At 39.3% G+C, this 24,577-nt stretch overlaps 1 protein-coding gene across 1 annotated transcript in view; it reads right to left on the bottom strand.

Annotated features, from left to right (window-relative positions):
• Positions 1 to 12,343, bottom strand: part of MAP2K6 (mitogen-activated protein kinase kinase 6) — a 110,777-nt gene extending 98,434 nt beyond the window's left edge. The window contains exon 1 of the mRNA XM_081316694.1: positions 12,070 to 12,343. Coding sequence (XP_081172820.1) covers positions 12,070 to 12,082 — 13 coding nt within the window. The 5' untranslated portion in view covers positions 12,083 to 12,343. The remainder of the gene's footprint in view (positions 1 to 12,069) is intronic.
• Positions 12,344 to 24,577: the final 12,234 nt, after the last annotated feature.

Below are 24,577 nucleotides of genomic sequence, written 5' to 3'. Positions count from 1 at the left end.
CTCAATTGTGTTCGTTAGTCAAGGACTATCTGTAGTCATTAATCAAAGATTACTTATATCATAAAAACAGATTTTTATATTTATTGGGTTTTTCTTTCCACTTACAATTCTTTCTTTAGAGGAATTGTGTCTTTCAGATTATAAACTTAAGGTTATTATTATTGTTTCCACCTGGCTGACCTAGACTGACAGGGATTTTAATTATGTTTACAATTCTAACTCTATTCTTTAATTTATTTTAATTTATTTCAAATTTTTATTTTTAATTTACTGTACAGAGACCTTTAAGTTTTGTTGTTGTTAGCCGCCCTGAGTCCCTCGGGAGATAGGGCGGGATATAAATCCCATTAATAAATAAATAATAAATAAATAATTATTGTAAGCCATCATGGATCCTTTTCAGCTAAAAAGATGTATTTAATAAATGATATACAAACTCATTTTATGTATTCTCAAAATCCTCAAACTAATGAAAGCAAAGCTAAATGTAAAACCATAGCATTAAAGCCCTGAATATTTATAATATCTTGTCTTGTTTGAACGCCTGTAATAAATCAAGTGCTATTCTGATGTCAGGCATGATTCAAGCAGTGACCAGAAATCCTAATAATAGTGTACGGGTTCTGCTGACTGTAGTATTAGCTTAAGTTGCTAACTAAAAACACCGAAGACAGAAGCTACATAGGTAGTCCTTGACTTACGATCTCAATTGGGACCAGAACTTCCATGGCTAAGCACGGCAGTTGTTAAGTGAGTTTTGCTCAATTTTATGACTTTTGCCATGGTAGTTAAGTGAATCACTGCAGTTGTTAAGTGCAGTCATTAACTAAATCTGGCTTCTCTCATTGACTTTGCTTGTCTGAAACCAGCTGGGCAGCTTGCAAATGGGATACTGCAACCATCATGAGCCAGTTGCCAAGCACTCAAATTTTGATCATGTGGTCATGGCGATGCTACAATGGCCCTAAGTGCAAGTACCAATTGTAAGCCACTTTTTTTTAGTGCCGTTAACTTCAAACAATTGCTAAATGAATGGTTGTAAGCTGGGGAATATCTGTACATGATATGCTATTTAAAATATGACTAACATCTTGGGCTTTTAACTAATTCTGTATTTATGAAATAGAAGATAAAATAGAAATGTAACATTTGTTCATTCTAAAGGATGCAGAAATCTTAACTGGATGTAGCTTGACATCTGTCTCCTAAACATCACCTGAATCAGCAGCAACCTGAGCCATAGGAAAGAGCAGCCCTAGCAATACTGCAATCAAAAACCTAAATGTCAGTCTCCATAACTCTTATACACAATATCAATAATACAGCAATTATACTAGTTTTTTTTCTCCACCTTTACATACCTATTTTGGAAACAGATCGTTCTTACCTCTAAAATAAATGTATTGCCTTCATGGTTCAAATAATAAAAACTACTAGCCCCCCCACCCCTTCTCCCAGATACTCAACAAAAGGGAGGCTCTTGTTCCCAATAACAAGAGGTAGGGACACAACCAACTAAAACTCATGCCATAGATATAAATCATTATACTTTCTTCATTCAATGCAACAAATGCTCAACTAGGGTTGAATGGATATTTTGTACTAGATTTCACAGCATTCCAATTGCCAGGTTAATTCCACATTGGAAACACATAATTCAGACACCAAGATCTGAAAGAGTACTAACCTAAAAGATGCATAATATTGTATTAGGCTGGAAGGGGAAAAAAAGTGGCAATTTAATTTTAAGCTATCTTTTCCTTGTCCCTTACACCCCTCCCTTCAAAACAGCAGGAAAATTAGGGATTCTAAAGGATCACGCTAATAAACACACTGGGATTTGTATGTGTATCTAGGGACATTTCTTCCTCACCATGCCATCTGTTTATTTATACAGTATTAAGTGTTGTATCAAGTAGGCTTTGCAGGGTCTATGACTAATCAGGAGAGCTTACAAGAATAAACTGCAGGTAAAACACAGTAATAAAACTCCAATCAAAACAGAAATTACTTCCAAGGCAATGGACTAAATTAGGAAGTAAAAAACAAGGAAAAGAATCCCAGAAGAAAGTTCAATCACTTCTGTATTTTTACTAAGAATGTTCTATGAAAGCTCCAGAAAGCCATCACAGGTGCAACCGGTGTCAAAAACTGTTTTAGTCTCCAGACTTTTAATCATCTTAGTTGCTCTTCTTTGCACTTTTTCCAAAGTCTCATCTTCTTTTTTGTAATGTGGATGCAGTATTCCAGGTGTGGCCTTACTAAGGCTTTATAAAGCGTTACTAATACTTCACGTGATTTTTTGATTCTATGCCTCTGTTTATACAACCAAGAATTGTATTAGCTTTTTGGGGCTACTCCCGCACACTGCTGGCTCATATTTAAGGGATCATCCACTAGGACCCCAAGGTCCCTCACACAGTTACTGTTTTTGAGCCAGGCCCAATCTGTACTTGTACCTTTGGTTTTTCCTGCCCAAGTGTAAAACCTTGCTTTTCTCCACATTAAATTTCATTAAATTTTGGGTAGAGCCCACTGATCAAGTCTGTCAAGATCTTTTTAGATACTGAGCTTGTCTTCTAGAGTATTAGCTATTCCTGCTAGCTTAGTGTCATCTGCAAATCTGATGAGTTCCCCTTCTATTCCCTCATCTAAGTCATTTATGAAGATATTGAAGAGTACTGGGCCTAAGACAGAACCTTGTGGTACCCCACTTTTTACTTCCATTAAGGAACCATTAGTACCATTAAGGACTACTTGTTGGGTACGGTTTGTCAACCAGTTACAAAATCATCTGGTAGTGATGCTGTCTATCCCACATTTTTCTAATTTACCAAGAAGTAAGTTGCAGTCTACTTTGTTGAATGCCTTGCTCAAGTCTCAGTATACTATGTCTACAGCATTCCTCTGGTCTACTAATTTAGTCACTTTGTCAAAGAATAAGACTGGTTTGGCATGATCTGTTTTTAACAAACTCATGATGGCTTTTAGTTATAACTTTATTTGTTTCTAGATATTTTTTGATTATATTTCCAGTATCTTCCCAGGTATTGATGTTAAGCTGATTGGTCTGGGTTTTTTTTTTCCTTTTTTGAAGATGGGAACCACATCAGCTCTTTCACGGTGGGGATTAAAATGTAGCTGTCATTTTATCCTACCTGTTTGTGGACAGGACAAAATGGCAGACGCCAGAGAAATTGTATCATTTTGCTGCGAGGGGTCTGCATGCCATACAACAGGGATTTCAAACTCACAACATCACATGATGTGTCGCGATGTATTGCAACTTTTTTTCCTTTGCTGGTGTTGAAGGAAAAGTCTTCATCATGGCTCCATTCAAGCAGGGGATAAACAACATGGCGACTGCTTTAGAAAGAAGGTTGTAGTTTATTGAAGAGGAGAGCCAGACAGTAAGATGGCTCTGGAAGAAAGGGAGAGCATATGTAGGGTGTGGGTGTTTATACCCTCTTGAGCCTTTTGTTTGGAGTTGTTTCCTGCTACTGTTTGAGGCTATTTCCTGTGTCATGTATTCTGACCTGCGTCTGGGTGTGCCCTTTGGCATCTGTGGGTTAATCCTATTATGTCCTGTTTTAGTGTTTGGGTGGGGTATGTAGATTTTAGGTGTCTTTGTCTTCTTAATCTTCTAGCTGGGGCATCCAACCTTCCTGGATTATTTACATCTGCACTGTACGGTGCTGGTTTCTGCTTGGGGAAGGGAGACTTGGGGCTATTAAGAAAACTGGGCATGCTTTTCTGCCTCTTTAAGATCCTTTTAAGAAATATATTTTTCTACCCTTTTAATATTTCCTTCTCTGCGGGGCTGACTTACCATACCTGCAATGGGGTGGATTTCAGCATGACGCATCTGGCCCTTGGGCTGGCAGTTTGATACACGTGCTGTAGAAGTTTCTGAATGCTGCAGAAAGCTTATGCAGCACTGCAGGCATTGGTAAGGCAGCAAAACAAAGCAAGTTGTCCCCCGGCTGTGTGCCACCAACCCAAATGCAGCAGCCATTTTATGGGTGGGACAAAATGGCAGATGCTTTTGAAATTGTGCTATCCAGTCATGCAAAGAAGGAAGTCTTTCCAGCACTCTGGAAAGCCTAGGAATTCTTCATAAAGTAAAGTAAATGAGGAGGAGGCTGTTTGACCTGATGGGGTGGGAATCAGGCCTAAGGCTAGGAGGGCCCGGTAGGAGTAGGAAAAGCCCTGCTAGGACCCAAGTATAGGAAGAGTCCTCACAGGGATGGGAGAAGCCTTGGGAGGGCCAGGCCAAGTAGGCCTGGGCCTGTAGTAGGCTTCCAATAGCCTCCCTCACCCAGGAGGCACCCCACAGTCCATTTTAACGACCTGTAGTTTGCTTTATGTTTCATTGGGGAGAGCAGAGGGGGGGTTATTAGGTGACACATTTCACCTAACAACTGCCATGACATGCAACCATAATGACCAGGCTGCCTTATGGTCCTATCTCAAGGACTACCTGTATACAGACAGTTTGGCTCTCAGCTGCCAGGAAGTAAGGACTTCACTTTGAGCAAACTACAGGCTCTGAGTGACCTTCAAAGTCAGCCCCAGGTAAAGCATATGGCCGCTATATAAAAAAATGGAGAAAGGAATGACTGACACACCAACAACCTCTAATGGGAAATATAAGAGAAAAAATGTAATAAATAAAATCATAAGTTTCTTCAATAAAATGGAAAATGAAAAGCTAGAACCCACGGTTTAATCCCAAGAGTGTTTTTTTTAGTAGAGAATTTACTATAGTTGCCTATGTGTTCCTTTAAGAGACTTTCCTCATCCATCCATCTAAGACTTAATTAGCCAAAAGGGGTAGAAATCAAATATACAATTAGCTGAAATATGACCAAACTATCTTGACCACACTGCACAATGCGAAAATCTTCCATCACAATAAGGTGGCCATATAGCCAAGACACATAGTCATGATACTAAAAAAGTACCTCTTACCATGAAGGCAACTATGTCACATACTTCAGCAACAGACAAAAAAATCTATGTTCATTGGACAAGAGGAAGGATTTATATATCCTCTATATGACATTTAAGCTTACAGACTTCTGTTTTGCTTTGGAACTCTGAAAGCGTTTCCAGAGTGAAGTCACAACCGCAATCAAACAGGCAGGCCCTTCTGTGTAGAATTGTCTAAAGGGAAGAAATACTTCTTTTACTTAGTCAAGAAACTTTTATTTACCATGTAGATCAAGACAAGACTTTTTATCTACCTGATTCGCACAGGGAAAACTTTCAATCCCCCAATGGCTCCACGCGTCTCTTAATTTTTTAATTTTAATTTTATATTATTGTACTTCCACTGTTTACTTTTGTTTTATTCCTGTTATGTTTACATTTTTAATCATTTTTTCCATTTTACTGTTGCAAGCAGCCCATAGTAGCCTCACGTTGAGAAGGACAGCAAATAAATTTAACAAATAAATAAATAAAATACCATTTGTGAAAACAAGTGGATGCTCTGGGAAGACTCTAAATAAACCAGAATTGGAAAGGACTCTTCACTTGAACACCAAAGTGTTGTCGCATTTTCTATGGCAGCAGGGAGAATTCCAGGTCTTGGCCTTGGTTATGCTCATTATTACCTGAAAATAATTATCAGTGACTTATTAGCTAAGTGCTAATTTGCAAGCACTCAGAACTAATTATCCTTTGGTGAAACAACAGAATTGGTGTTATTTCAGTATTTATCCTTTTTAACAGTTATGTAAATAGTAATTCACATTTCATTACACCAGCAACATGACTTAGATCACACAAAAAGCAGAGCAACTATGGTCACTGCCAGCATCTTTGGGCAGAAGTTTTGTTATGTCTCCCGTGTGTCATTCTCAGGCCCTTTGGCTCAGAGGTGATCAAAATACCTGTGGAATTACATTCTGAAGAGGTCCAATTTCAATAAGCTTTCAAGAAAAAGTGAGGTTTTTATGAATTGCTCAACAGCATTTAAAAGGACTGTTCATTTAAAAGATTGAATTCACCCACTTATAGAATACAAGCCCAAACACTCACTTTAATTCTTGAGTAGCATTCAAATAATACGTTAGGTGTAAGACAGGGCACAGGACTTGCACAGTCACTTAGCAGAAGTCATGCATGCTATTTCTCATGAAGTTTTCTTTGGAATTAATACCATGGAGATTATTCCAAATAAGCCTTTTTAAACAGAATGAAAAAATACAGGTAAGTTCTTACATTCAGATAGCTGCAGATATCACAGAGGCTATCCAAAAGTCAAAATAACAGGAAGATAAATACTAATATTAAGTCATAAAGCAGATTGATTGATTTGGGGTAAACCTAACTATTTGCAATGTGTAAATCATGACTTATAGCTTAGCATGTAGTGGAAAACCAGTAAATGTGGTTTATCAATAGATCTTAATAAACTTAATAGTTTATATGTTCCTCAGCCATTGACTAAAGTGATACCTCATAAATTAATTTCCTTGCGATTTAAGTGATTGCAAAGCCTCCTGATGGGCCAACTAGAATATATTCTAGTATAACCCAATTATTTAACATTCTTCCCCATGCAATGCTGTATTCAGGCTCAGTCTAGAAGAAAAATAGTAGTTCATAATTACAGATGCATACACATCATTTAAATAAGTATGTCAACCAATTCAAAACACACCTAGTATTAGTTCAAATATTTATCTACATCACTTTTCACTGAACCTGCATCACTTGAAGAAAATTAATTGAGCTGATCCTGAAAAGACATGAAAGTTGTATCTATAGCAACCTGTTGCAATCAAGCACTTCCCAGATGCATTGCACTGCAGTTCCCAGAATCCTGAAATAGCATCATGTTTTCCAATGTCCAGCAATGAATGAATAGGAATATATGAGAGCTATAGAAGCACATCAACTGAAACAAAATGTCTCTTTTTGAAACATTAAAACATCTGCACCATAAAGCTCAAGTCGCTTCAAAGTCATCTTTGGTTTTCTACATAGACATATACATTACTCAGGTCACAAGCAAAATAAAGAACAAACTTCAAAGCAGCTATGCAAATCAATAAAAACACACAGCTGCTTTAAGGCACTGCATTCATATTCTGTTCAGAACTCTATTATGAACTTTTGGCAATCCAATGATTTCTTCATTGCCAATACAATCTTCAAATAACTAAAAGAACTGTGTATACATACGCACACACATGCACACACAGATGGATATCAGCAAATCAAATTAACTGTATTACTAGTAGAAAAGCTCAGTTATACTGTAACAGCAAGTATGTGGTCAGCGGCTGATTGAGGAACAAATCATAAACTTCCAAGTTAAGCTAAGTGGAAGCCGAAAGCCAGCCAGTTTTCAAAATGTGAAGTGGAGCATATTCCCTGTGAACTTAAAGAATTTTGTTAAGGATGAATATGAAATCACATTACATGGGTAAACCTGGGGTAACCATCACTGCACATGCTGCCACATTCTGAACCACTTGTAGCTTCTGGGTGGTCTTCCAGAACTGCCTTATGTAGAGCACATTGCAGTAATTTGAACAGGTCTTCAGAACCCTTCAAAACACTGGCTCCCAGTCTCCTTCCAGATGCAATTCAAGATGCTGGTTATTATTTTTAAAACTCTATATGGCTAGCTAGGTTATCTGCAGGTTCACCTCTCTCTAAGGACATCTACTTGTCCCATCAGATCAGATGCGATCGCCTTAGTCCCTTCCCTTATATTATGGAATCTAGGAAGCCTGCCTTTTCCATGGCAGTCTCTACCTTATGGAATACCCTTCTCCTTGAGGTTCGGCAGGTCTCTGCTTTCCTAGCCTTCCGAAAAGCACTTAAATCTTTTTCCCCAAAGTACTGGGATAGAGTGAGGTGGATGAAAGGATTTAAGGAGGGATTGCATGGTGGAAGCTTAATTTCAGTGCCAAGGTTTTTTTAAGTTTATAGTTTTAATAGGTATATGTATTATGTTGTTTTACTGATGGAGCTTTAATTGTTGATTGGGAGCTACCCAGAATTCAATATAAAATGGGAAGCTACAAAAGTGTTTTAAATAAACAAACAAACCATTGCAGTGATGGATGCGCTATTAGAAAACCTGGAAGATCAGGCTGGGGACAGATCCTCCTGGAGAAAATCTGTCTATGTCAGCATTTCCCAAAGGGGTCAGTATTGACATCCAAGGGTCGATGGGGACTACCCAAGGGGTCAAACTTATTATTATGGTTTGTCACACAGTCATCCAGAGGTTCAGATTGGATTTGGCATTTTATCCACCTATCAGGTCCTTCCCAAGGACCTCGGTTAGGCAGATGTGGAAGTCTGATGATGTTACAAGATATTATTGCAGGATGCAATTGACTGAGGGTGAATTTGTCAATGCCAATAGCGTTCAAGTGGCGCTCCAATGATTTTTGGTATTGCACCCAAGGCACCTATTAATAACAGTATTATTACTTTAAGTAGTATTTAGTAAATTGTTTTCATATAATGAATGTTTGGGGGATCAACAAACAATCTGAAATTTCATGAAGGTGGCTGATGAGGTCAAGGCTTTGGGGATCCCAGAATGTGATCAAAATGACTTGATGACACTTAGACAATCAATCTATCAATCACTGTGTCACACTGACACAATTGAAAGCTATTCAAATGATCGATTGAAAATAATACCACTGAAGTCAATACTGCTAATTGGAGGCCACCCAGAACTGCTTCTTCATGCCAAGTCTGCACATGGTATGCCACATGGATAAATTCTCATTCTGTAATCTGTCTCCAACCTTCTGCCAAGTCTTCTTGAAATGAGAACAAGATGGCACAGAAATCCATTATAAGGAAGGCGCCAAATTGCATGTCCAGCTGGCATACCTTAAGTATTTATTACATGAAACAAGCCATAGATTTTCTAAAACAACTCTGCATTATGAGAGCAAAAGATGACTCTCACAACAGAGGTATTGGTACATCAGGTAATTAAGTGCTGGAATGATGGCAGGGCACGGAATAAAGAAAGATCAAGCCACAATTAGAGTTATTGGTACTAAAATTAAATTTTCTCCATATAGATCTAGGCCAACCATTTCTGCAGATGAAAATAAGAGTTGTGGACTAAAGTAAATTCCACAATATTGACCTCAAAACACAAACAAAATGCAACCACAACTTCACTAATAGATATTCTTGAGAAGTGTGACACCTACTGCAATTATGGAAGTCTGACTGTATATTTTATTATTTTTGGGTAACAAGGTTTATTTTCTTTTTTACGTTTTTAATCAACCATTTTAGAAAATTACATTGCAACTTACCAAGCTGTTTTTTAAAAAATATTATATTCTTTAGGGCCCTGAAGAATTTACATTTTTACAAAGTCCTAGTCTTTCCCTTCAGAAAAATACTGCAAGGCCAGAGAAAATTCCATTGCTTTTTACTTACATTAATCCTTTATTAAGATGCCTCAACTCACTCTAGCTAAGTGCTGATTATAAGATCTTTGAGGAAGGAATTTGTCTTTAGCTTATGTTATTCTGTAAGTTCCATATATACAGATTGCTAACCAAACAACAGAAAACAGGAAATCATCTCATAATCACCATTTATTCAATTCCTATAGCTACCCATCTCAAACAAGTGACTCTGGGCTGCAATCATAAATCAATTAAAAACAATTACTACAGAAAAGTAAATAAATATGGCAGTCAAGGAAAAATGTCATCATATATGTCAATATAGCTGGGAAACCTAGGGCACTTTAGAGGCCAATAAGGTCTGGATCATCCTCAAATCTGCTTAACACTATTTCTCAAATAGGGAATATAACAAATATTAAACCAAATATTAGACCAGATACCACACTCAACCAAGGCCCAGAAGTAGTGAGAGGCACTTTTATAGCAATATACTTCTGGTTCGAGCGCCAAAGAATTGAAGCCTTTGAACTATGGTGCTGGAGAAGACTCCTGCGAGTCCCTTGGACTGCAAGGCGATCAAACCGGTCAGTCCTAGAGGAGATCAACCCTGACTGCTCTTTAGAAGGCCAGATCCTGAAGCTAAAACTCAAATACTTTGGCCATCTAATGAGAAGGAAGGACTCACTGGAGAAGGCCTAATGCTGGGAAAGATTGAGGGCAATAGAAGGGGACGACAGAGAATGAGGTGGCTGGATGGAGTCACTGAAGCAGTAGGCGTGAGCTTAAATGGACTCCAGAAGATGGTAGAGGACAGGAAGGCCTGGAGGAACGTTGTCCATAGGGTCGCGATGGGTCGGACACGACTTCGCAACTAACAACAACAACTTCTGATTCTCAGTACAACCAAGGTTGCACTTTTCTCTAAAAGGGGAGGGGGAGGAGACCATGGATAAGGATGTCCATTTCCATATTAGAATGTCAAAATAGCTCTCTTTGAAATGCTATATTGCACATTTAAATATATGAGGAAGCTGAGATTGGATGGGGCTGGAAAGCAGTCAAAGGAAGACCAGCGTGGCCAAAGCAATCTTTCTTCCCAGAAACTTAAAGAGGCAGACAGGGGAAATGGCTAGCTTGTCCTTGGCGGTAAATGAAGACGGAGGCAAAAAAAAATAAAATGTGAAAAATCACCGCATCTCTCCTTCGGACCTCATCGGTTTTTCCAAGGCTTTGGAGAAAGGCGAAAAAGAGTTACACCTCTTTCCCTCCTCCACGTATCAAAGGACGGGTCCCTTTCTAACTATTAACTAAATTAGCCCGTTGGATGAAAAAGCCTGAGCGAAAGCCACCTTCGGTGTAGGCATCCTGACAGCCTGGCCATAAGGACTTGCCTGGGAGCTTTTATAGTACCCAAACCTCCATTTGGCCGGGAGAGATCACTGCAGCAAATGGGGAATCAATTATGCAATTCGGCCACCCCGAAAAGCAGCGATGTGTGTGTGTGGCTGCCGTGTAAGGAAAATAAGAGACTGGCCACCAGCTTTTTCCTTTCCAAACAGCAATCGCGACGCCTGTCTCTGTCCTTGTCTGGCTTAGGCGTGTTTACTCACCGAGCAACTCTTACAAGTGGCCTTTCGGAGTTCATCCCGCAGCCTCTGTCCCGGATCCACACTCTTCTCCCAAGATGCAGCCAGAAAACTCCCAAGAACATAGCCCCCACAAGACAAGAGGGGGCCCCCAATTCAAACAACAATTGCTCCTACGTTCAGCGAATTCTTCCTAAAGTTTGAATGAGCCACGGCCAGCCGCACTTCCTCCTCAATTCGTGTCAAAAATGCAAGCTTTCCATTTCGCCCAACCTTTAACCATATCTCACATGAAGACTCACAGAAGCCTCTCTGCTCTGCCTTCATCTTAAAAACGCACACACGCCTGATAAATCCGCGTTCCAAAGTAAAAGGAGGCGAGCTCCCTGCGTAACTTTCTCAAATCTAGCCTTTGCAATACGCATACTACTTGCGACGGGGGGGAGGGGCGGGGGAGAGGGAGCCAAGTCTATGGAAAATGAGCTCAACACTGGGCATCCGAACAATACTTTCCCATAGAAACCGAGACTTATATTTAAATCTTGGTAACTCCACTCAAGTTTCACCTTCCATTTCCTCCGGAGATTTAAAACGCACGCAAGGATTTAAATCTGCATTGAGAGTTGTCTGCAGATTTATCTGCATTAGCTTTAAAGGGGTGGTGGGGGGGGGAGAGGTACAGCTAGTCATGCATAAGCTTTCCCAAAACCCTGTATTAATCTAGACTGCAAAAGGCGGCGGGGGGGGGGGGGAGCAAGCTCAGGAATCCCAGCAAAAGAATGCAAATAACGTCAATGCACAACTAAACTACAAGCCCTGCCTTACAGGAACTCTTGTGTGTGCGTGCACGCCGCGCGCCCGAGTATGTGCGCGCGCGTGTGTATGTGAGTGTGTGTGCTTGTGCGCCTGCAAAAAGCACACAGATACCAAACAGGAAATGCAACTGAGAGCCATTCAGCGCCTCAAACTTCAAAATGCAATGGTATCCCGCAAATTGCATGCATGCAATTTCAAAATGCATGAACGACTTTTTGCATATCTGCAAATAACGCAAGTAGGAGCCTTACCTCTCTGAGACATTTTCCCCTCTGCTTTGATGGGGGAGGGGAACACAAAAGACTTTGCCTTCTGTAGCTAGTTTTGCAACAAAGATGCAAACTGCAAGCGCTCAATCTTCATGCAACTCGAGTTTTTCTGACTTCTCACAGCAGATTTCCTTGCAGAGGAAGGAGCTGCAATTGCACGCCTTGCAAAACAGATTGCAAAGTGGGCTTTCTCCCGCTATTGCAATGAGAAGGAAAGCTGTGCTGCACCTACATGATGGGCCAGGACTGGCAGCTAAAAGCTCCAAACTTGGATCCGAGTGTCTTAGTGCGCAGACGTCCTTTGCACGAACAGCGCGTTGATTTCTGGGTAATGTAGTTCTTCCGAATAGTTACTCGAGGATGCCCCTTAAAAAGACTATTTACTTCGCAGTCGACGAGGTGTATAACCAGATATGCAGAGGAGGCGTCTACCTGGAGGCAATCCATAGATTTGATTGAATACTTTGATCTTCGCGATCATTGCAAAGGGAAACGGCGGCTCACCGTCTTCTGTTCTGTAATCCAACGGCGGCTAAAGAGGCAGCATTGGGAGCAGACGTCCCCTGCAACCACGTTGCGAGATCTCCTATCTAGCAGTTGGCAGTTTCATAACGAGATGAGTTGCCGTGCTGGAAAGAAGAGACCGAGGCGTATTGCGTGGTACAGCCGGCTGGTCTACCTCCGCTATCGGCCAATTTCCCTGCGTGACCATTCCCACGACGAAGCTTGGCGAAGGCTTTCCCTTCCGCAGCTCTCGTTGCTTAAATGAATACAGGGATGGCAAAAGTCTGGCTCTCTTGAAAAAAAAAAATCTTCAAGGATTTTGTAAAGTTTACGCCTTGGTTGCGACGTAGGTTTCCGCGGATTACAACTCATTTCGGATCGCCGTGGAGAATGGTTTATATGGCTAGTAATCTTTGGGTCATAGTTTATAAGTTTTCTTCATACCGTACTTTCACATTTATTTTTAATAGTGTAATCACTAGCCTCAATAGGAGTAACACTGTAACAGCCCTGCTCGATATAAATTGCCAAGAATATTTCTTACGACGCTGTATACAGACAAAATGAAAATTTAAAATTAATTGGTAGATTGTATTGTTTTACATGATTATGGGATTATAGGTAGTCCTTGATTTAGAACCATTCATTTAGTGACTTCAAAGTTACAATGGTACCAAAAAAAATGACTTATAACTATTTTTCACAGGACCATTGCAGCATCCCCATGGTCATATAATCAAAATTTAGATGCTTGACAACTGGCATATATTTATGATGGTTGCAATTTCGTGGGGTCATGTGATCATCTTTTACAATCTTCTGACAAGCAAAGTTAATAGGGAAGCCAGATTCACTTTACAACTGTGTTACTAACTTAACAACTGCAGTGATTTACTTAACTGTGGCAAGAAAGGTCGTAAAATGGGGCAAAACTCAATTAACAAATATGTCACTCAGCCTTGGAAATTTTGGGCACCATTGCAATCATAAGTCAAGAACTACCTGAAATCTACTGCAATGTGGGTCAGTCAAGATGGAAATCACCTGGGATGACAAGGAAGGAAACTGCATTCTCCCCACTTCCTCCTCACCCCAGAATTGCTATGAAACCTAATAAAAATATTTCTACCACAGCAGCAGTAACTTTTGTTTTAAGGTGTCACACGGTAAGGGGACAAATTGAAATAATACATAAAAGACAGGTGTACAGAAAGTACTTGGCATGTTAATTTCAGATATCACAATTAGAAAAATGCCATCCTACCTTTAAATCAATTCAGGAAAATCAGAAAATAGCATATTTGCACAAACAAAGCATAATGAATAATTTGGTCCTCGATGCAATGATTTTAAATGGAAAAGAAAGCTTATTAGGAATGTAATACAGACAGAAACTTAATTCCAAAGAGTTAACAAGATTTTCTGGGCTGAAAATAACTATACCATAGCTGTTGATTTCCTGTGCTAGGATCCCTTGCAAACTTGCTATTGGCTTTGCCAACTGTAGATTAGGAAATCCAATCCATCTGAACTGTTAAAAAAGGTAGCAGAGTGCATTGCAGGAGGGAGAAATGGGTGGTGATACTTAAATTGATATTTTGTAACTCACTTCTTGTGAAATGACTGTCAGATGTTAAACTGTATTTGGATTTTTTTAAACCTATCAAGTCATGCCCAAGGACCTGGGATAGGGAGATGTTGCTGTTTGATGATATTTAAGATTTTGTTGCAAGATCTCAGCTGCTCCAAATAAAGCTGCTTTTTGAAATTGATACTTTCACCAATGTAAAGTCCATATTTTTATGACTCAAGGATAAAAAATGTAATTAAAAAAGACAGGAAGGGAAAACCATTGCATCAGAAAACAAAACTCAATCAGGAACTTTAAAAATTAATATAGTAATACTGATTTTACAGTAAAAGATAACTGTTTCTAAACTATCTTAAGCATGCAAGATGAATATGGGACTCTGAAGAGTAATTCAATGAGAAAATGAAATATCCACACCCCTATATGGGTATTAACCTAAATTACTCAAAAATGGCAGGAGCAAAACTATTGAAAAGTGGTCCCCTTAATTCCAAGTACAGGCAATCCTCGACTTACAACCACTTGTTTAATGACCTTCAAAGTTCCAACAGCACTGAAAAAAGTGACTTGTGACCATTTTTCACACTTACAACCGTTGCAGCATCACATGATCAAAATTTGGGCACTTGGCAACTGTAATGTATTTATGATGGTTGCAATGCTCCAGAGGGGTCATGTGATCAACCTTTTGCAACCTTCTGACAAACAAAGTCAACGGGGAAGCCAGATTCATTTAACAACTGTGTTAATAACAACTGCAGTTTATTCACTTAACAAAGGTTGTAAAATGGGGCAAAACCTACTTAACATCTATCTCATTTAACAACTATGGTGACTTATTTAATGACTAGAAAGGAACTGAGATTGTAAGTCTATTGCAGTAATATGATCTTCCATGTTAGTGACCATGACGATTAGCAACTGAGTTGCTGGTCCCAATTGTTGCCACTAAGCAAGGATTACCTATATTTATTTTGCTGTAAACCACCTAAAGTTGTTTAAGATGATAGCATGCACATTTTGTAAAATGAAAAAAAGAGAAAGGGGGGGGAGGAGGAAGATAGTGTTGATTTGATTTGAGCTGCAATTGTCCACTTAGTAAGAGCCAGTGTGATGTACTAAATTAGAGCAGGGGTCCCCAACCCCTGGCCTGGTATTGGGCAGTGGTCCATTGGGAAGCAGGCCATCCAAGCAGCAGACAAGCACATTTGCACAAGCGGCAGATGCGCACTTGAAACCATCCCCTCACCACCACCCCTGTCGGTCCATGAAGCAGAAAAAGTAGGGGACTGCTGAATTGGAGTAAAGAGCCCTAGATTCCAAGCCAAACTCTTCATGGAAACCCACTAAGCAATTCACCCAACCTACCTGACAGGGTTGTGGGAAAGTCTAGGAGGAAGTGTTCTATATATCTCCTTGTGATGCTATAAACTAATAAGTTAAAATAATGAGTTATAAACCAAAACTGCAAAGAGTACAGAAATAGATCTCAACATTATTAAGTGTATAAATAATACATTGTTATAAAAGTAATGCTGAGATCTATTTTTGAACTTTTTTTTATTTTTTTAATATACGGTACAATTTTCTATTAGAAGAGACAGGCATGCCAGAAATGTAATTGGCAGAATTATAGGCAATATTGTCAAAGGACCTCTAAATTATACCTCGACCTTACATCAGCTACAGATGTAAAGTATCCATGATGCAATACACATAGAATTAAGAGATGGTTCCTGCTACAGATTTCCTTCACTGGTTTCCCAAAATATTCAGGCTTCCAAATTTCTGCTTCAAGCAATATTTTTAATAGTTAGCCAATAAATCACAGAAGTTAAACGTTTATTATGGAAATGCTGATAGACCCATAGTCAAGTGGCAATGTAATGCATAACCGTGACCGTAATCTAATGAACAGTGAAATGTGTCTCCTTAAAGTCATGGAGGATATCCCTGGCAGAAATTTGTAGGCAAAACAATTAAGAAGATCTATGCACTGTGTCTTTTCTTCTTGAAGACATTTTGGAATTCTCCTGTTTTAAATATTTGCAAAACCCATCAGGTTTGCAGAAATCAATTGCATGGCAACATACAATATATGGATCATCTATTATAAACTACAGTGCAGTGGGAAAACCATTGAACCACCCCTTTCAGATAGCTATTCAACCTGTTTAAAAATCTCCAGTGAGAGAACCTATCAATTTTTAGGCAAACTATTTTACTGCTTAAAGGTAAAGGTAAAGGTTCCCCCACACATGCGTGCTAGTTGTTTCCAACTCTAGGGGCCGGTGCACATCTCCGTTTCAAAGCCAAAGAGCCAGTGCTTGTCCGAGGACGTCTCTGTGGTCATGTGGCCGGCATGACTAGATGCCAAAGGCGCACGGAATGCTGTTACCTTCACACCGTAGTGGTCCCTATTTTTCTACTTGCATTTTTACGTGCTTTCGAACTGCTAGGTTGGCAGAAGCTGGGATGAGTAACAGGCGCTCACTCTGTTACGTGGCACTCGGGATTCGACCCGCCAAACTGCCGACCATCTGATCAACAAGCTCAGCGTCCTAACCCACTGAGCCACCGTGTCCCTTTTACTGCTTAATTGCTGTTAAAAATAAAATAAAAACCTCAGTCTGAATTTCCCTTCTTTTAATTGGTTGTCTTGCCTTTTCAATAAAGAACAGATCTGCACAGGACAGCTTTTGGATATTGGTGGCCTCCTTTTTCTCTTCTTAAATAATGATTAAAAAAGCTGAGTATGTTCAACTTGCAACTCCCACCCTTTTGTACTTGGATCCCGACACAAATGCATAAATCATGGGGATTGCAGCACAAAATAACAACACAAATTTAATCCTTTGTGCACCCTTATTGCCTCTCCTTCCCTAGACACCCATGCCTTCACAAAGTCTTAGGCGCCTGACCGATGTCTCTCAGCTTTTCCTCTTCTAGTTCCCTTGAATTCCAACATCACACAAGTCACTTTTATCCAAGGTATTTAATGCTTTCAATCTATTGGTTAATACCAGTTGTTGGGATGAGGTCCAGGATAGCAGACCCTTTATTTCTTCTTCTGAAAAATAATATTGTCAGACAGAAAAGGCAGCAATCTATTGGACGTTCCATTGCTAATGGAGTAAGTTTTCCAGCAGATATCAATATATTTGAAGTCTCCTGTTTCCACTAGAACTTATATAGTGGACATCAACTCCTGTTAATCCATGCTACAAAACCAACTGGTGAGGAATCAGAGAGGCACTAACTTTGAAGGTCAGTTCCTAAATGCCGGAATGATGGGAAAGAAGCCATTTTTGAAGGCACTACCTGTGCTTTCAAGCTGAGTTGTCAGCAAGAGTTGCATGTGGTCAACTTTTGGAACTTGGGAGAAAATGCTTGTGGACTGGGATCTGTTATTCAGCTGTAGTTACCTCATCACCCAAAACCATTTGCCATTTCCAATAGAGCAATTAGTTTTCCATAGAACAGAACAGAAAAGTTCCATAAACTGTCTTTTGCTTTAAGAGCCAAGCTATATATTCCATGGAACAGCCCCAGAACCCTCTTATTCAGAATAAGCTATTCCAAAGAGTGCTGGCAGTTTGGCATGATGGCATGGTGAGATAAAGTAAATCCTTTCTCTGTGACAATTTAAAAATAAAAATTGAAGGTGGAAAATTTTAAAACTCTCTAGGTTAGGATCAATTGCAGTTTATGCTTCCAGAATAAATCACACTGGAAATTTCAGTTAGCTAACTTGCTTTGTGTGTGCATCCACGTGTGTCTTACTTTTGCAACATGAGGTCACCCATTTGTCAAGTCTAGCCTAGGAAGTGGTGTTAGAAGAGGTTTCATGGCAGAATTTTTGTAGAAGGTAGGACAACCTATAAAAAAATTCAGGAGGAAAAGTGTGTGGCTCATAACAATGGGAGAAACCCACTAAAAACAACCCATTTGCTCTTCAAATGGCTATGACACAATTTAAAGGAGGCAAAAGGATGGAGGAAGGGTCACAACAGGTCAACAAGGACAGAGGCAAACCCTACATTGTAACAAAAGGACCAGAAAGACAGATGCTTAGCAATGCAACATAGCCTTCATTTGGCAAGAAACCCTCAACCCAACTGCAGATTCAGGACCTAAAGATCATCAAGAATCTTCTAGACACACTGCATGAACAAATTAAAGCCATTTTAAAAGTCAAACTTGTGAGCACTGCTTATTTCAATGTGGTGCACTTTGCAACACACAGTTCTTTCCGTGATTTTTTTTAATGTGCTAACGAGACAAGTTTAGCGCTATCAGTATTTTTTACATTTGCAAATTCATCAGGATGCTGCTAGAAATGCTTATGGGCCAACATTATTGCCTTCAAATCTGTTATGGATGGCCCAGGGATCACTGCACTTTATTGCAAAAAGAGTGTGAGATGTTAGGCACTGTAATTTTCTAGCACTCCAGCAATATAAAACACATGGCTTAGGATTTAAATAAGCTTTCATTTCAAGGTCAAAGCATCTGTGGACAAAGTTAATTTCCATAGCCAGTCTAGATCAGTTTACTGCATGACATAAAGGTGAGTGGACCAGATCTTCCTCTTTATTGGAAGGCAATGGACCAGAGGAATGGTCTGGGGGCCAAGAAGGAAACGCTCAGGAGGTGATGCTCTTCTGTAGACTTGCATTCACAACTCGAAGCAGTGTCCTCAGTCTTTCTAATGGTTCAGACAGCCTGATTTGGCATTCAGTTTTAGCTTCCAAAAGCAGATTTTTTTAACACACAAAAAAGAGAAACCTTCAAGGCCTGCAACATCATTGTCATGCAAATAACAAGTCCAACCAAACCCCAACATTCTCATTCAAGCAGCTTTTTCAACAGAGTGGCTGACACTGTACTTTGATTAAATGAGTGGCAATTTCTCAGTCAGGCTCTGGGAATGAATTTGCTTTTACTATAGTTCCAAAATTTCTCCAAAAGCAATAACCCCATCCTATAAGTCCCACACTGTTATTTTGGCAAGAGATGGAGAGGTTGGATATGTATGATAGATGACTTTCTGTATCACCCTTTTTATGGTTAGATTGCAAATGGGGAAGTATTGGCTGAATGAATAGGATTTAGTAATCCCCACTCCGTTTGTGTGTACAGGTTAGGGTTAGGGTTACAACCATTTGCTTAGTGACTGTTTAAAGTTACAAGGCCATTGATAAAAGTGATTTAGAACAGTCATCACATTATGACCATCATAGCATCCCCATGGTCGTGTGATTATGGAATTGTTCTCTCAGAGAAATGGATGTCAATGGGAAGACCATGTCAATTTTCCTCAATTGTACACCAATAAAGGGAATAAGCATTTCTTCACTGCCAGAAAATATAACATAATTCAAAAGAATAAAATAAAAATAAGGAAAGATGATCCATGTAATTACCCAGATTACCTTAAAATACTTTTTTTAGAAAGTACAAAAAATATTTGCCTTATGATTTTACCATAATTGTATTAACCCTGAGATGGCAGCAATGACATTTTTTTGCAGCCCAGATAATTTTTGCAGCCCCTACCAGTAATTCATCTCAACTTGTTGATTATGTATAAACAAGCAAGAATACAGGTAATTGTATTAGTAGCCGCATATACTGTAGAATACAGAATAACAGAGTTGGAAGCAATCTTGGAGACCCCAACCTGCTACTCAAGCTAGAAACCCTATACCATTTCAGACAAATAGCTGTTCAAACTCTTCTTAAAACTTCCAGTGTTAGAACATTCACAACTTCTGATTAATTGTTCTAACTGTCAGAAAATCTCTCCTTTGTTCTAGGCTGCTTCTCTCCTTGATTAGTTTCCATCCACTGTTTCTTGTCCTGCCTTCATGTGTCTTGGAGAATAGATTGGCTCCAGTGGTGGGATTCAACCGGTTCTCTGTGTGGATGCCACTTCCGGAAGTCCATTCTGGGCCTGGACAACAAAAAATTAGCTACCGGTTCTGCTGAAGTGATGCAAACCGGCTCAATCCCACCACTGGTTGGCTCCCTCTTCTTTGTGGCAACTCCTTAGATACTGGAACACTATCATGTCACCTCTCTAATCCTTCTTTTCATTAAAGTAGGCATACCCAACTCCAGCAACCATTCTTCATATGTTTTAGCCTCAAGTCCCCTAATCATCTTTGTTGCTCTTTTCTGGATGCAGTATTCTACGTGTGGTCTTACCAAGGCATTATAAAGTGGTATTAACATTTCATGTGATCTTTTTTTTATTGAAAAGTTTTACAATACATTTTATCAAAACAAAACCCCTCCCAACCCCCTCCCCTCCCACCCCCTTCCCACTCCCCAACCCTCCCCAGCCCCTCCCTCCCTTTCCCCTCCCCCCCCCCGACATCCCAGAGCTGAGTACAGGGTATAAAAATACAAACAATCATAATCTACCTTATGCAAACAATCCTAGACTATTAAAACTATTGCACTTTAACTCATATAGATAAACTCCAAACGTATAAATATCACATCAATAATTATTCAAATGCTGAATAATACTTTTTAATCCCATATTTACTCCGTAGTATCTCTCTGTTGCAAATAGTCTTTCAGGTGCACTAAAGTCTTTACCATATCCTCGATATTAAAAACTTTACAGTCCATTCTTCTATAATCAGTAGTTCTACCTCTTTACTAGAAATCTTACTGCCATAGTTAAATTCAACATCCACTTGATATCCGCCACAATAGTGTCAATAAAAATACCCAATAAAAACAATTACAGGCAAAACAATTTTACATCAATCATTAAAAACTATTCTTCTTTCCAGCTGGGCTTTAAATTTCCATACTAAAAGCAAGTTTATGCAATCTTTCCTTCTCCTAATATATTATACAGCTTCAAGTACCATACATTACTTTCCAAACTTAAAATTTTTTTATATAGTCACCTCATTCTTATGTTTTCTATTACGTGTTTCATTATTGCCCATAAAAATATTACAAGTTAGCTTTCATCTATAATTTTTCCCAAACTTGCACCAGAACATATCACAAAGTATATACCTTGAACACGTTATCCACCTTCTTATCACACAATAAACATACATACCAACCAAATAGCAAATCATAACCTACAAAATTTCAGTAAGCACTACTACAATTCTTCCCAATTAAGTTTTCATAATTATCTTAAAATTAAAACAGCATAAAATATTACAACACATAGTTATTTTATAAGGGTGAAAAATATATCCCCAAATATTTAGCCCTTCTAACAATTTCAATTCCCATAATCCTTATTACATTATTATCCTTCAGTTATGCAACAATCTTCAGGCTTGGCTCATTCGTCTAGAAGCAGCACGCCTCTTCCAATTTCTGGCCTCCTCCAGTGATACTGAAATTTGATCCACTCCTGTAACTTTCTCATCTGTCTGCATTATTCCTTCAGCACCTTGTAGATTCTCTCTATATCATTGAGACTCTCTCTCACCTTTCTTCTTTGTAGATTCCAAAAGTGGTATGGGGGCTGCTTTTAAAACATTACTGTAAAAATCACGTGCCTGAATCACCGTAGTAAGTCGATGCCTTGTACCTTCGTAGGTCACCACCATGCCCACTGGTATCTCCCATCTAAACTTGATATCACGTCGTCTCAATTCTTGTGTCAAAAAAGCAAATTCCTTCCTTTTTCTTAAAATTCTTGGAGGGATCTCTTTTAAAATCAAGACTTTTTGCTCAGCAATTACAAATTCAATGTTGTAGGAGGCTTGAATAACTTCATTTCTAATCACTCTCTTTGTAAAATAAACCACCACATCTCTGGGTAATTTCCTTTGTCTTGCAATCCACGAATTAACACGGAAAAGTTTATCTATATCTTCCATTATTTCATCTGCTGGTTGCCCCAGCACCCCTTCCAGAGCCTCAGAAACCATTTTCTTCAAATTTTCTTTAGGATTTTCTTTTAAGCCTCTAATCCTTAAAGCAAACTCCATCTGATAATACTGTACCGAGGTCAAATCACAATCAATTTTCTCTACCACATCTTTAGTTTCTGTCATTTTTGCTTCCAGTCTAATATCATTTTGACTGAGGTCTTCCACTCTTTCATCCAAATTCTCAATACATGTAGCCATGCCTTGAAATGCAGATAAAATGTCTGCTCTTATTTCTGTTAATTTCTCTGTAATCTTTTCATCCATAACCTTAACTAGTTTTTCTGATAACTTCTCCTCCAACTTTTTATCCATTATCTCAGCAAATTGTTGCAATTGCTTTTCCATAGTCTCTTGCTGCACATTCTGCAAATCTTTAACTGTAAGGGCTGATGCAAATACGGGTGCTGGGGGCAATAAAGCTTGCAACGAAGACTGCTGCACCAGAGCAGAAACTTTAGAAGTTATAGCCGCCATTTTCACCCACTATTGTTTGCTACGCACTTCCACTTACAAGCTCAGCAAAGTCCATTGAGTTAAAGATCAAAAGACCATCTTCACCTAAATCTCCTGTATCGCTCTGCCTGCGTCCTCGTTCTCCAGAGTTCTTTCTTGCTAGCAGGGATGGTTGCGAACGCCCTGTTTTGCTCCAAAAAGCCCGGAGCAGAGGCGCCTCGCAGTCCGGAGCATGCCCAGGCTTCGGGGGGGGGCTCAATCCTTCAGCCGCCAAAACTTTAAGTTCTGGCGGCCCCGGAGAGCTCTACCCCTACCTGGGCGCTCGCCCCCTCCTCTTCTCCCGAGGAGGGGGCTTCCGAGCCGCCGAAACAGCTGATCGACGCTGTTTTCGGCGGCTCTATGGAGCCGCGAGGCTGACAGCCGAAGAATGGCTGCCTCCGGCGACACCTTGCCATCCGGAAGTCCAACATTTCATGTGATCTTGATTCTATCCCTCTGTTATGAATCTCTTCAGTTTTCAAATTGACTTTTTTTACCAGCTGCTTTCAAACATTTTCCCTCTACAGGTCTCCCTTTGCAATCATGACTGAAATGTTACACCATATTATGATATTACTGAACTATGATTGAATAAGTCATACCTGCCTCAGTTCACAGAATAATATGTTCAGCAGTAATAATGCTTTCGTTCACAGAACATGCTAGACCAAACTTGTTGTGGGTTAGTGCCATGTGTGAACCCAGCTGCACAGGTTCAAGTTAAGCAGGTGCTTTGTATTGATAACATGACTGTAGTGAATTAATTGCCTTTATAAATGATCCCAATTAGTGAGGTTTGCATAATGGTGGAGAAACATAGTTCACAGAGGACATTGCCCTACATAAAATGCCACCCACCATTCACTGAGTCAGCAAAAAGCTTGCTACTATAAATTAACTTCTCCAGACCATCCATTGCACACAGATCTGGACCACCTTTAGCAGCTCACGGTCAAACTCTGCTCTTATTGTTGGGAAATGTGTCGATACAGCTTCCCTTAGAGTGTAATTGTTATTCCCCATAGTCATTGCCACCTACTAGAAAAAAAATAGGAAGACATCTGAATGCTGTAATCCTGCTGTGTCTAACCTTGATAACATTTTGCTTCTGTGCTGTTTCAGTTTTATTTATCTATTCATTCATTCATCTCACAAGCAAGTGATTCTGGGCCACGTACAATAAGACTAAAGCAATAAATATATAAAGCCATTACCTATAACAAAAATTTAAACATTAAAAACTATAAAAACAGCCAGAAAAAAATTAATAGGTGATGGAATAATAATAGTAATGGAGCCACCTTACCAATTCACCAGTTCAGTTTTGCACCAGTTCGGTTTTGATCAAATCTGCCTCTGCTCCCAATATAATTTTTCCCCCAAAGTGGCTTTCTGTTCTTTCTTTCTAGTTTACATGGAGCCAAAAGATTGGAATATTCAAGAAGAAATTGAACTTGACAGGGCTTGTAAAGGAACACTGTGACAAGGAATTTGGGCATTTGGAAATATTTCCCTCTTTCTTTGTTCCTTAACTGTATATTTCATTGCTTCTGGGGAAATGGGTGCTGTGGGATACTATGCTTGTATGCATTGGAATAATGGTGGGACAGTGAAAGGTAAGCACATTGGAAGAATACAATTAAATATCCTAATTTAATGATATGTATTTCTTCGTTCAAAAAAACAATATTAAAGAAAGATGATCAGTCAGGCACTAACACTGCACATATTTCATTTTAAAAGAGGGAATGCAGCAGGAAAGGATTTGAAGAAGGAGTCTTTGGAAAATACAGGAGTGCCAATGAACTACCTATCTATGGATCATTAAAGCAACTGCATATTTTCCAGGATAGGCAAAAGTTGCTTTTGTGGTTCATGCATTCTGAAACACATCTTCCAAATCAAATCCAAAACATTGCATAGCCGTAATATATAAACATGTATCAATAGCCATGCTGTCTTAACTTATCTAGAGCAACAC

The sequence above is a fragment of the Vipera berus genome (assembly GCF_964194415.1).
Source record: "Vipera berus genome assembly, chromosome: 2".
NCBI lineage: Eukaryota > Metazoa > Chordata > Lepidosauria > Squamata > Viperidae > Vipera > Vipera berus.
The sequence above is the reverse complement of the archived record's forward strand: the minus strand, read 5'-3'. Positions and strand labels throughout refer to the sequence as shown.